Here is a 14,525-nt window from a genome sequence, read left to right as displayed (position 1 = left end):
AAACATGCATATGTGTCTTTTTATATAGTGTATGGAAACTTCTGGTTTCAACTGTAAATGTGACAATAGCAAAATAGAAAAACACCAGCTCACCTAGACTCAGGCATCCTGAAGCACGGAATACGAGGGAAAACGAGGGACCACTCGTGATAAAAAAAATCCAAGAAAAAGGGGAAGGATTCCAGCTTCATAAATGTATCAAAAATGTATTCTTTAAAAACAGATTCCATAATCAGATCAAGGAGCAACGCGTTTCAAACGCAACAGACTTGTGTTCTTTATCAGAGCCCAGGGCTCGAATCGGAAGGAGCACCAGTTGACTTTTGGAGCACAAAATTGGCTGGAATAGATAGCAGACGCCATGTTCATTTGCTGCATCTCTGATGTGCCTAAACAGTGGAAACCCCCTAAAAGTAACCTCATTTTGGAAAATTACACCCCTTCAAGTAATTTATCTTGAGGTATGGTGAGCACCTTGAACCCGCAGGTGCTTCACAGAATTTTATTAAGTTGAGCCGTGAAAATAAAAATTACTTTTCCCACAAAAATGTTGCTTTAGTCCCAAATTGTTAATTTTCACAAGGTAAACAGGAGAAAATTAACCATATAATTTGTTGTGCAATTTCTCCTGAGTAGACCGATGCCCCATATGTGAGAGAAAACAACTGTTTGGATACATGGCAGGGTTCGGAAGGGAAGGAGCGCTATTTGACTTTTCGAGCGCTCCTTTGGCAGGAATACACTTACCACACAGGCTTCAAACCCAGTCATTAGTGGTAAGTGCTATAATAAGAAGAATATCCGAAACCTACAGTAAGGTGGGAGCAGGCATGAGGCAATTACTAATTAGTACAGATGGTCTTACACCCTATCAGGGCATGTCTGAGTGGGATGAAGTCATTTCTTCCTGAGAAGTTAAATTGCCCTTCAACATCCTCCTCATTTCCAGACCTTTGTCTAACAGGAATATTTGGAATTTCCTATAGGAAGTAACGGGTTGTGACCTCTTTCCATTTTGCTGATACTATTTTCCCACAGCAAAAAAAAAGATTCCTCAGTATTTATTATGCATCACCTATAATGATAATAAAGGAATCATTTAAATCTTGTGCCAAAAGGATTTTTAAATGATTGCTATATTCATTATTAGTAATAGATTTATTTACACCATTATTGAAATCATAATCTTTCTCTATTCAGCATCATATTGACCAGGATGCAGCATTTTACTGAGCTCTAAAGGCAGAGCGTCCTGATTGTTGGTCCTTGTCTTATTCAATGGTGCAGTAAGCTGAAAACCCCAAACCTTCTAGCCCAATGGCATCTTTCTGTGCACTGTATTTTCTAACCAGGGCTGAGGATTACAAAAGGGGTGCAGTTAATACTTTTTATCCTGTGGGTAAAGTCTCTGAAAATACCTTATTCAGACGTCCAATTTGGGTTTTATTGCATCTGAGAAAAATGGGCCGTTTGTCATGTGCTGAATCCACTTTTCACCCATTTTAAGTATATTTGTCTATTTAAAACATCTGTGTAGCATCCATTTTTCTTGTATGCAAATAAAAAAATTGCAAGTTCTTCTACCTAATAAACAGTAAAAAATGGACAGTGCTTAGAATTCGGCTTCTGTGTGCCCTCAGAAACATTGATTTGAAGGTGGAAATTTGACCCGTGACACATGTTCTGCAAAAAACACAAACATTTGAATGGCCTCACAAACTATAATGGTTATATGTTCTATCCGGGAAAAATGCAGAACACGAAAACAAGATGTCTGAATGAGGTCTAAGACTTTGTGTTGTGCTTTTCCTCTGTTATTCCTTCTGGAAATGTAGAAATAAATTGATAAATGGGAATTACCTGTGTGTAGCTATTGTACACACAGGTAATTCATCACTGATTGGACATCTCCAGACTGTCCAATTATACCCCATTAACACATAGCTGTCAATTTATTTACTCATATCCAGGGCTAATAGCAGGGGAATGGCGCATTTATAATTTTAAGAAAATATGCTCCTGAAATTTTATTTTATGCTGAATGAAATTCTTCACCAAAACAGGACCCATAGGATACTGCTACCATGACTATAACAAGAAAATTGAAAAGAGTTGGACAGAGTTGGATTTTTTTGCCACTTGAGGCTGAGCACCATGGAAACCAGCTATACACTATTAAAGATAAAAGCTGTAATTGCAGGAAAATGACAGCAGATAGAAAAAGCAAGTCAAGTGCAAGCATGCTTATTTTCATGCTGTGTAACTAACTAAAGCAATTTAGTAACTTGAGAACACCCATTTTAAGGCCTTTACATGACCCTAACAGATAGTAGGAAATAGGTATAAATGTAGTGGTGTACACCTTTACCTAGTGGGTCCCAGATCAGCTGCACTGGTTTCACACTTGGTAAGACCACTCTTACTTGAGATTTCCATGATTGATATAGTGTTTCTACCAATTTAAGCCTCATCCTCTTCTTTTATTCTGACACACTTCAATACTATTTCTCATTTCCAGGACTGGTGGGAGCTGATTTCCAGTAAGTGACTCCCAGATCCTGTGTGGATCTCTTCCAAGGTTAGAGTCTGTATAATGACCCACTGCAATACAGCTCATCACAATGTCCTACATCAGATGTAAAGCTCACTGGACTCTGGCATACTGACAGATATACAGTCAAAGACTGTTTCCGAGAGCCATAACGTTTTCAATTTTTAACATATAGAGCTGTGAGAGGGCTTGTTTTTTGTGCCCAAAGGGAATGTTTTTATTTATTCATTTTAGGGTAGATGTGTTTTGATCGACTCTTATTATATTTTCTTAAGTGGTTGCAACAACAAACAAAAAACCACAATTCTGGCGTTTTGATATTTTTTGTCGTTACGCCATTTACCAATCCAATTAATTTATTTATAAATTTAAATTAATTTATTTTATATTTTGATAGATCGGACTTTTACAAATGCAGCAATACCAAATATGTGTATTTTTTATTTCTTAATTTTTAATTGAGGGATGTGGGGTGATATGAACTTTGATACTTAAAAAAACAACTTTTTTTTAAACTTTTCATTGTATTTATTAGTTCCTTTAGGGGACTTGAACCTGTGATCATCTGATTGCTTGTGCTATACACAGCAATACCACAGCATTGGCTGGCTTTCACAGCACAGGGGTACTGCCACGACAGGCACAGGTGTTTTCAACTGACCCCTGGCCATCATGATAACCCATTGGAGCCCTGTGATCATGTCACGGGAGCGACAAGGGGAGCATGGAATGGGATGAGGGGCGTTATAAATGCCCTGTCACAGATTGTCAGAGGCATTTAGCAGGTTACCAGCCGCAGGTTCCATCTACAGCTGCTAGAGGCAGATGATGGCTGAATTATTACAGCCATCATCTGCCAGCAAATATATGGGCTTGGCTTGCGAGTCTGCATCAAAGTTAGGAAGTTAACATATGCCATACTCAGTACATCATATGTCATTAAGGGGTTAAATGGGTTGTCCAATTTTATCACAGCGTGCACTGTAAAGATTCTCCGGTGCCAGCAGCGAGACCAAGCGGTCATGTGACCACAAGTTTGCGATATGTATACTCACAGTCACATTCTGACTAGACGTGTGCAGACTTTTGTGAAAAATCTGGACAATCCCTTTAATGCTTGCAACCATGAGAACTACTTTGACTTCTACAAGTGCTTCCATCCCGGGGCCAGAACCCTCTGGAAGCTTTTATATACAGAATCTTAAATGATCATTCCAGCTCTTTATAAGCATTACATTTAGGTGACCTTTAGGAAAAATGCAGTGTTTTGCGCAGTGCAGCCAAATGTTAGCTAGCCGTGTATAGCATATTATGAAACACAAACTTTTGTGTGACTTTTTTAATGTTTGTGCAATTTTAATGTATTTTTTTGGAAGGCAGCATGCTCTAACTATGGCATTTTTCCATACACTTCTGTACATGGGAAAATATGTTACTAAAAAAAAAAATACTTAAAAAAAATGCATGAAAATAATGGCCACCAAAAATGTCCCTGAATACAAAATACCTCAATGAGTTATATTATGAAGGACTATAAGGTGTCTGCTCCAGTGTTTCCTTGGGTTGCTGGCCTGGTAAGGATGTCACTATGGAAAATTACTAAGGGGCCAATGTTTTTCAATGATCTTCTTTCCAGGCATTCATTGGTGTGACCTATAAATCACATGTGCTGCACTTCAGCCATGCCTGAGAACCATGTGAATAAACTCTCCGCTCTCTTGGGATTTCCTGTCTGGCCATTCTTTCGCAGATGGTATTTCCTGGATCCTCACAATGTCCCGGATCCTTCATTCCAACCATATTTGGAAATGGCTCAAATGAGTTTGTCTGTGACATCATCCACAAATTATAACTGATCACGCAAAGGTAATTACAAAATTATCAGTTTTATTACAGGTTTATAATACAGTATTTCTATGTGCAAATCCAACAAGAAGAGTCAGGTCTTTTAAATACTATGTAAAAAAAAACAACAACACAAAAACAAACAAAAATGTCTGTTTAATTGCACCAATAAAAAATACTAAATAAGAACACAATAAAAAGTATTACAAATGGTGCATTTAAGACCACCTGTGAATAATTTGCATTTAGAACAACGCAGCTTTGTGTATAATCTGAGAAAAAGGCATCCCAAATGGAAAAATTAAAGGGGTTGTCCACTACTTCTTCATCTAAATGTGTCATAACAACAGCATGGGAGCCCTGGGACCGCGAGTGCCGACACTGCTGGAACAGAGCCGGCACGGGAGGTGAGTATAGGCTTTTTTATTTTATCGGGGCCAAGAATGGGGTATGAGAAGGGGTTGTCCAACGTACTTTACGTTAAAAGGGTTTGTTCAGGATTTAAAAAATGCTGACAGTAGAGAATATGACAAAAAAAAAACCTAAAAAAGGTGAAGGGGCGCAAATAGCGCTGTGATCCAATAACAGCCATGAAGGTAAAAAGAAAAAAAGCTCAACTTTATGAGTTGTGTAATGCAAAACGTCATGTGACGAAGGACTGCAGCAGGCACAAATCCACTTGGGATCTTAGTAATTCTCAATAGTTGGATGAAGATGGTGCCGATGAAAAACCACGTTCCTCCGTGAAGACAATGTTGCCAAAGATGTATAATATTAACAGTATTTTATTGAGACTTATTAAAAGCTATAATTACAATTTTACAATTATAACTTTTTATTTGTCTCAATAAAATACTGTTAATATTATACATCTTTGGCAACATTGTCTTCAAGGAGGAGCGCGGTTTTTCATCGGCACCATCTTCATCCAACTATTGAAAAAAAAACCTACTCAGATTTCCATTACTCCAGAAACTTTGGGATCCCCGCAGGTCTTTGCTTTACTATGCAATGGCATGCCCATACACCCATGTGATCGCTGCAGCCAATCACTGGCTTTAGACGTCTCCTATGGTTCATGCAGGCATCTCCACTGAGTCTGCAGTAATCAAGTGCATGTATGGGTGCGGCATCACTGCAGCAAGTAAGGAAAGACTAGAGAGGACCAACAAAGGGGCAGCAGAGGTTGTAAGAGGTAAGTATTGTTTTTGTTTTTTATTATTTTGTATTAATTTATTTTTTGATTTAAGCACATTCCCTACTGGAAGATATTTCATTAAATCCTGGACAACCCTATGAATCATTACATTATAAAAACAATTTCATGCTGCAGTATTATAGTTTGCCAGAGAGGAGTCACCCAGTCTGGTGATATACAAGCGCCATGTCTTTTATAGGTTAGGCAGACCCAATAGTCACAGACTATCTATCACCGTCTCTCCAGGATGCTCTCAAGTGACACTACTAATAAATAAGTGCTTACGTTTGTCATCTTCTTGATCTATGGATCCAATTTTGAAGCAACATTTTGCAATAGATATTAAAGAAATTGTCTTTTAAATAATCAGCAGCTTGGAGTTGAGTCATTTTATGTAGCTCCATTTCTGAAACCCAACAACTCCCTAATATTTGATGCACTGAAGCTCCAGCGTGCGGTGAAAGAGGTTGTAGAATTAGAATAAAAGGATATGTTTTTCCTAGAAACAGCTCCATTCCTACATCCAGTACTGAAGTCCTGCCCCATACAATTGAAATTACAATACCAACCACAGCCTGTAGACAAGAGTGGCGCTGTTTAATGCAATAAATCAGCCATTTTCTTCTACTGTTATACAAGCAAGTGATACCTTAACCCAATTTGAATATTGATGGATTCATAGAATCACTGTGGATTGTTGGTTGTACTTCATGATAAAACCTTCTGAATGCATTTACAATACGTTATGGAGTCAACTTCGATTGACTATGGGGAATAAGGCTCTGTTTACATTAGGCCACTTCTCAGACATGAGGCGCAGAGTGTCTTACAATCTTGATGTACCATTCACAAGGTGGTAACAGGTCCATACATTTCATCAAGAGTTAAAGAAGGCCTGTCACTTCCCATAAATACGTAATATTTTACCTGGTGTAAATCCTGAATCTGGCATTGCTTTTCTTTTGTTCCTGTACTTCTTCATTCCTGAAAAATGGCCCTATCTTCCATATTTGACAATCTAGTCTTTTAGCCAAGTGGGCGTGATCCTCAACTCTTCTAGGACCATTCCCAGTTGGTTAAAAAAATCTAGTCTTCTACACAGGGATGAAAGACTTGAAGAGGTACTGGAACAAGTAATAAATAACACCAGATTCAGGAGAACAGCGGCATTTACACCAGGTAAAAATATACTTATTTCTGGAAAGTGACAGGTCCTCTTTAAATAGACTAAATGAAAGATCGTCTAGAAACCTTTATCCTGCCCTAATGAATGTGACATGAAGCCTGTATGTTATTCTACAACTGCAGACCTAAGCACTGCGGCTTTACAAGGCACATACTGTATGACTGTCTGCACTAACCTAGTAATATAGGACACAGTTGCAGAATACCTATCCCCTTTAAGGAGGACCTGTCACCAAGTCAAAAGTGGTCAGTTTTTCCTTAATTTATTCCTTCTGCTCCCCTGAGTATGTCGATTTTTATTTTTTCTAAATCTGCCATATAGTTCCAGAGATATGTTTTTTTTTTATGTGTGCTAATTTTTATGATCTTTACCAAGAAGGCGTGGCTCACAGGGTAATTATGCAGAGCAGCCTAAAGACACACCCCCAAGGAATCAATACTAAATAAAAAGGCCTATATCTCTGGATCCATGTGCCGGATCTAAAAACAACAAAAAACAGAATATTCAGGGCAGCAATGGGACTAAAATAAGAGGAAAAACTGGAGAATAAATATAAAAAATTGGAGATTGCAACATATTAATCATTTAATATTAGAAAAAGCTAAGAGCTAAAAGTGTAAGAGCTGAGGCTCATCCAACCCTGCCGATTTTTGTATACAGATGGAACAGAGTTGAAGCTGTCATTTGACACTTTTTGGGGTTGCATTGCTTGTGCATTCAATATCGCTGAATTATCTTTTAAGATTATGCAGCATATTTAATAGTGGCTTTATGTAAATCCACAGATAAGTGGTAGACTCAGCTCTGCGCCATCTGTATACCATATCAACATCAAGTGAGTTTGGAACGAGCATGTAGTGTAATGACTTTCTATAGTTCATAGATCATCTGCACTATTCACAGACTTTGTTACAAAGAAAAATAATGGGACTCCGCCATACAGGACAGTTACATAGGAGCTGGTTAAGCTCTTGCCCCGTTTTCTCTTCTGGAGTCTGGTTCTATATTAAGAGTCCTATACTCTTAGGGTAAGTGATGTTAGATCCCAAATTCGCACTGTTCATGGAGCAAACAATCCGCATGATACATGAGGTTTAGACCTCATCCTACCAATGTCTGTGCAGCTTGCGTGCTCCTCATCCTTCCATTGACATGTCCACTCATGTCCACCCAGTTCTATGTTATCTTGCTGGGCTCAGTGCAGACTTGGCATTATTCAGATGAATTTCCCTTCATATTATAAAAACATATGTAATCCCAGTCAGTGAGCCATGTTCTAGGATGATGACGTCACATTTCCTGATGACATAATGGTCCCATGGTATTCCATCTCATCTTTCTGAGGGTGCGAAGAGTTGTCTGACTTGCTCCTACTGAACTCCATCCCGGTGATGATGGGTCTTTTAACTTTTGTTCCTGGATTCAGAATGGGGCAGTGGCAACAACAAGCCATTTTTAGGAAGGCACGCCTCATCTCCCTGTTGGTCAAGGTGTAGATGATGGGGTTAGTGGCTGAATTGAGAACTGCAAGAGCCAGAAAGTACTCGGCTTTGAACAGAACCTGGCAGGCCCTGACATCACAGCCGACGTCCAGTAAGAGAAAAATGAAGAGCGGTGACCAACATAGAATGAAAGCACTTAAGACAATGATGACTGTTTTAAGCAAGGCCATCGATTTTTCCGAACTCCTACTTGTCCTTGCACAGTTTCTTCTGAAGGTCAAACTTCTGCTCCTCGTTCTTACCAAGAAGTAAATCCTGGCATACAGAACAACAATGGATAACAATAAAATGCTGAAAATGCTGGTACAAAACAGGATGTAATGTTTATGGTACAAAGGGAGCACGGTGGAGCAAAGGCTCATGTTATCCATACAGTTCCATCCCATGAGCGGAAGTCCTCCAAGACATAATGACAGCAACCAGCAGCCGCTAATCAGAAGGAACGACCTGGAGCTTTTGCTACCATTGTGCAGCTTCATTTTTAACATGGTAATGCAGCGCTCGATAGCAATCGCCAAAAGGCTGAATACTGAGGCAGAGAGAGCGACAAACATACTCCCCTCCCGAATAAACCATTGCACTGGGGTTAACTTGTAGGTATTGGATCCAGAAAGGAGAATGTTGGCTGTGTACGCCGCCCCAGCTAGTAAATCGGAGAGCGCCAGGTTACCAATGAAGTAATACATGGGTCGATGAAACTTCTTGGTTCTCCAGATAGTAAGAAGCACCAGGACATTCTCCAGTACAATGAAGCAGCAGATAATGATGAAGATGATGGAGGTTGGCTTCAGATCATTGGTGGAGTTAGTCTTATACTTCCCTGTATAATTGTAATGGGTTACAATCGTCTCATGGCTGTAGTAAAGGCTCTTCTTATGAGAATGCTCAGTGGGAGTCATGGCTGCTGTATTTCTCCAATACAACACTAGATGGCGCTGGCGCTTCTTAAATTAGGATCCAGGCACTTGGTAACTTTTCCTGAAAAAAATCATAATAACATGTTAGGGTCACTGTTCTTGCTTATCGGGTGCTTTTTACTACTACGGTGCCTGCGGCTACTGAATTGACATCTGATAAGCAGCTAATGACCATATTTCGTATGGTAAGGTGATATGTACAAATTTGGAAAAATTTCTCCCGAAAAGTATATATGACCAGAAAATTAAGCAGATTCCCATAGGAATAAATATGTTACATGAAGCTAGAGAACAGAATTACAATGCACAACTTTTACGACTGTGCCCATGTTTTCAGACAGGCACAAGAGTACAGTCTACTACAATTTTTTTTCTGCCTGAGAGGACAAACATCACTGAAGATAAAGCACAGAGTACATTGGAACTCAGATTGTGTGATTGCTCTCTGTGCCTTAATCAGAGGTTGTGTCTGAATGACCTTTTTTTGGGGGATTCAGACAAAACCCCTGCAGAGACATAGGTGCCAAAATAAAGGAGTGTGAACAGGGCCAAAAGGCATTTATGTCCAGAGCAGATCTGTACCATAGCTGATGCAAACAGAAGCAGAGGGGCCCCATTGCCCCATTAATTAACAGGTCCCAGGTTAGAACTGAAGAATAAACAGCATCATGCAGAGTTTTTATTTCTGCTCTAAAAAGAGACACTTAACGGAAGCCAGAACGACCCCATAATAATCAGTGGGGTCCTCTACTCCCATTTACATCAGATACGCAAAAGGTCCATTATGGACATTAATTACATTTGTATTTGTATAGACAAAGAGAATTCCTGAACACAGGTGTGAACCTAGTCTTAGCTGTTTCTTTTGCTTAACCTAACAATTTAATGTTTTTGTGGGCTTTTTATGGCAAAAACACCCATATCAATGCAGTACTGCTGTCATTTGTGCCAAATTATAAGATCAGCTCTGCAGGGTACGCAATAAACCCTGCACTGCCTAAACCCTACTAGATGCAGAGCGTCCGCCATACAGCTGCTGTCTAGAAATAGTGGAGTATAGTAGAAATCTGTATGATGTCACTCTGCTGTAAGAAAGCTTCTGCTCTGTGGGGTAAGCTCCTCTTTTTTGCGGAACTTATGATAAATCTTAGCTAACAGTGAGCTGGAAGAAAGGAAATGAAGGGAATCAGATAAAAGTACATGTTGTTCAGCATCCAGGGGAAGCTGTGTACTGGGTCCAGATGTAACAGGACATAGGGAGTTTCTTAATGAACTGATGGGGACAATGTATGGGGGATATATATGCAGGCAAACTGACTTACATGTAACCATGAGGTAATATAGTATATGCCATAGAGAAAGCCCCCGAGGCTGCTGGGTAGTCTCTGTCCCAGTGTAAGTAACTGATATAAACTTGCACAAAGTGCCCCCTTTCCAATCCCACGTTAATGCCACTTTTCTTTAAAAAGAAAGACAAGAATTGGGGCTCAGTGGTTAGCACTGCAGCCTTGCAGCGCTGGGGTCCAGGGCTCAAATCCCACCAAGGACAACATCTGCAAGGAGTTTGTATGTTCTCTCTGTGTTTGTGTTGGTTTCCTCCGGGTACTCCGGTTTCCTCCCACACTCCAAAGGCATACTGATAGGGAATTTATACAATGAGTCCCGATGGGGACAGTGCCAATATTGTCTGTGAAGTGCTGTGGAATTAATGGCGCTATATAAGTGAGTAAAATAAATAAAAATAAATTCTTGTTTAGGGGACGTAGCGGTGGGGCACCAAACTCAACAGGGGTGCAAAATCTTCAAGGGCTGGGGATTTGGTTATGGATAGGGTTAGAGATAAGCTAAGGGTTATGGTTATGGCTAGGGATAGAGATAAGCTAAGGGTTAGGGTTATGGCTAGGGATAGAGATAAGCTAAGGGTTAAGGTTATGGCTAGGGATAGAGATAAGCTAAGGGTTAGGGTTATGGCTAGGGATAGAGATAAACGAAGGGTTAGGGTTATGGCTAGGGTCAGAGATAAGCTAAGGGTTAGGGTTATGGCTAGGGATAGAGATAAGCTAAGAGTTAGGGTTATGGCTAGGGATAGAGATAAGCTAAGGGTTGGGTTATGGCTAGGGATAGAGATAAGCTAAGGGTTAGGGTTATGGCTAGGGATAGAGATAAGCTAAGGGTTAGGGTTATGGCTAGGGATAGAGATAAGCTAAGGGTTAGGGTTATGGCTAGGGATAGAGATAAGCTAAGGGTTAGGGTTGTGGCTAGGGATAGAGATAAGCTAAGGGTTAGGGTTATGGCTAGGGATAGAGATAAGCTAAGGGTTATGGTTATGGCTAGGGATAAAGATAAGCTAAGGGTTAGGGTTATGGCTAGAGATAGAGATAAGCTAAGGGTTATGGTTATGGCTAGGGTTAGAGATAAGCTAAGGGTTAGGGTTATGGCTAGGGATAGAGATAAGCTAAGGGTTATGGTTATGGCTAGGGATAGAGATAAGCTAAGGGTTAGGGTTATGGCTAGGGATAGAGATAAGCTAAGGGTTAGGGTTATGGCTAGGGATAGAGATAAGCTAAGGGTTAGGGTTATGGTTAGGGATAGAGATAAGCTAAAGGTTAGGGTTATGGTTAGGGATAGGGTTACAGATAAGGCTAGAGCAATAAAGTTGATAAATAAACAAAATAAAAAGAAAAATTAAAACCATAATGTTTTATGTTCAAAATACTTAAAATCTTATGTCTGATTTCAGTAAAAAGCAGAAAACAAGTATAAAGTCAAAGCACAAACTAGAATTAAATCAATATTTTAACTAAATGACAATACATATGTTTTGGTAATAATTGGTTCAATACTAGACTGGTGGGAGTAAGTAACCCCCTTCCCCAATATTCACCTGCCTAATGAAGGGAAAGTGGCAGTTCTAATGTGAGAACACTGTGTACAGCGCTGTGGAATATGCTAGTGCTATACAGAAGCCTGCGACATGCTGAATGTCAATGGTATCACCTTTATTATAAAATATTATACTACCGTGATTCATTTTGGACATTTATTTTAGCAATGAAGCATCTCCTGCTGCTAGAGATAAAGGACTATGCAGTATGGACATGATGGACCAATCACATTGATCCTTACAGTGTAAAATCACAGTGATGGGTTCTTATAAATCATGAATAAGGTTACATACACAATGAGTTTCAAGGATTTGCAATCCCGAAACTTCCCATTAATTACAGGACAGTATTTGAAATTCTGAAAGTTGTGGACTTAAGTTTTCGCTTCTGTCTACGCGCTCTCATTTACTGGAGGTAATTAGTTTTGGTGCTAATCAAAGGAGACATTAGCTTAAGTACAAATAGTTGCTCTACTCTGCACCTATGTAAATGTATATAGCTGCAAGTGTGTGCCCAAAATGTCAAATAATCCAGCAAGACGTCAGGGGATCCAAATACACTGCAGCCCCCTGTATGGGTACAGTGACCCCCAGCAGACAGATTAGTGTAAAACTCCTGAGAAAGTGATTATTTTATTGTCATTCCTATGTGGGATGTAAGTCTGTGGACTGGCTGGAGGAAGAGCGTAAAAATCATGGTTATTCATAGATTATATATGAAAAGAGTAGCTCTTTCTAAACAAATAAATGTGTATTTCAATAGACATCCTAACCGATCAAATCAATTAATGACTGTATTTTATGTCTGATCACATATATATATCAGCACTGATGCTTAGACTTCTCATTCCATGTTTCCAAAATGATGACGTTTTACAAATGGCAATCAATGTAATGGATCGGAGCATTTTTTATTAATATTACTAGGGCAGTAGTCGTTGAAGTTACTGCAAACTCCAGTGCAAGGCTAGATAGTCCCATGGGAAAACTTTCAGTTGTAGCATAAAATATAGACACATCTTGAAAATCCAATTTTTCTGGTTAGCCAATAAAGGTATAACCACAATAAAAGCGATTAACGTCACTTTAAAAAATGCTATATAATTTGAGTTCAGTGTCCAATATATGGGTGGCATAAGGTGGTGCATGCATTATACTGTACATCATACAATATCTGATTTCATTCACCATGTATGTAATTACTGTGCTATTATACTGTGCTGCTACAATTAGGATTAGTGGGACGTACAGTCTGGGATTGCTGCAGCGCTGCCATACACCATACCTTAGTGTGAGTGTGAAGTTCTGTTCCTTTGCAGTCCGCAGTCTTCCTTTCTCCAGCACAATAAACTTTTTGAATATCTTCCCATGTGGTTAAATTATTCCAGAAGTGACAAATCCTTCACTTCATGAAGAAACCTCATAGCTGCATTCATTCCTGCTCAGTGGTGTTCCCATACAAGTGTCTGCAGAGCTTTGAGAGTTATGTCTATCTCCACACTGTAGAAACCCTTCTCCACCCCCCAGCTCCTCCTCTCAGGATGCTATCACAGCTCTTACCAATGAAACTAAGCTCAGTTTTGTGCAGATCTAGTGAGATTACTACGATGTGTTACCTGCGGATTTACAAAAGAAGCCCTATAAAGAGTTGTTCACATGGATAGAATACACGCCTGATTTTCTGGACTGAAAATCCACTGCATCACAGTTATCAACATTCTGGATGAAATCGGAAATAATCTCACCCACACACTGCAGAGAAAATCTGAAATTAATCTGACCCTGATTTTTTCCCTTAGGCTACGCTCCCAAGATGAATTTTTGATGAGTTTTTTTACGCTGTGAATTTTTGAAAAAATGCAAGTAACCTATTTTACTTACTGGGAGCAAAAAATCTGCAACATCAAAAACTCACCAAAAGCTCATTGTGGGTACTAGTCTTACAATCCATAGGGTAAAAAATTGCGGAGAATCTTCATTACCACAACAAAATCTGCATAATTCAGTGTGATTTTACTAGTGTGGACTTCAGACAACCCTCAGCATAAGTGCTGTGCGCACATACAAGTATATGATGCCTTCCTTCTCACAGATTTTTTCCAGCATTTTTCATGTTTTTCAGTGTTTTTGGGCTTCTTTTAAACACTAAATGCAAGTTATTTTTTGGGAGGTAAGAAGGACTCATAACAAAGCATATCAGCACATCACCTAAAAAATGCTAGAGACCCAATAATAAAAAAAAAGAATGTAAAAATGTGAAAAAGACAACTGTTTGTTAGTGCACATCATATTTTCAATACAGTTATGGTGAAACATAGTGTAGGCTCAGTTTGAGGTTTATGTCTAGGGACTTGGAGTCTTTGGACCCCACCTCTAAAAATGAGTCAGCAAAGGTTGACTTTCACTTTTTAAATACATCAATGATTGCAAAGACTTTCATGT

The 14,525-nt window shown here is 39.3% G+C and overlaps 1 protein-coding gene across 1 annotated transcript; it reads right to left on the bottom strand.

Moving 5' to 3' along the window:
• Window positions 1-4,418: 4,418 nt before the first annotated feature.
• Window positions 4,419-13,637, bottom strand: S1PR1 (sphingosine-1-phosphate receptor 1). Its single transcript, XM_073642835.1, has 2 exons — window positions 13,369-13,637; window positions 4,419-9,260 (listed from the first exon to the last, which is right to left on the bottom strand). Exon 2 carries the CDS (start codon window positions 9,179-9,181, stop codon window positions 8,057-8,059), a length of 1,125 nt encoding a protein of 374 aa, XP_073498936.1. The 5' UTR covers window positions 9,182-9,260; window positions 13,369-13,637; the 3' UTR covers window positions 4,419-8,056.
• Window positions 13,638-14,525: the final 888 nt, after the last annotated feature.

Source organism: Phyllobates terribilis, unplaced genomic scaffold (assembly GCF_046119375.1).
Source record: "Phyllobates terribilis strain yellow unplaced genomic scaffold, ASM4611937v1 Scaffold_8__6_contigs__length_399053987, whole genome shotgun sequence".
Lineage (NCBI taxonomy): Eukaryota > Metazoa > Chordata > Amphibia > Anura > Dendrobatidae > Phyllobates > Phyllobates terribilis.
Note: the sequence above shows the minus strand (reverse complement) of the source record. Positions and strands in the feature narration are given on the sequence as shown.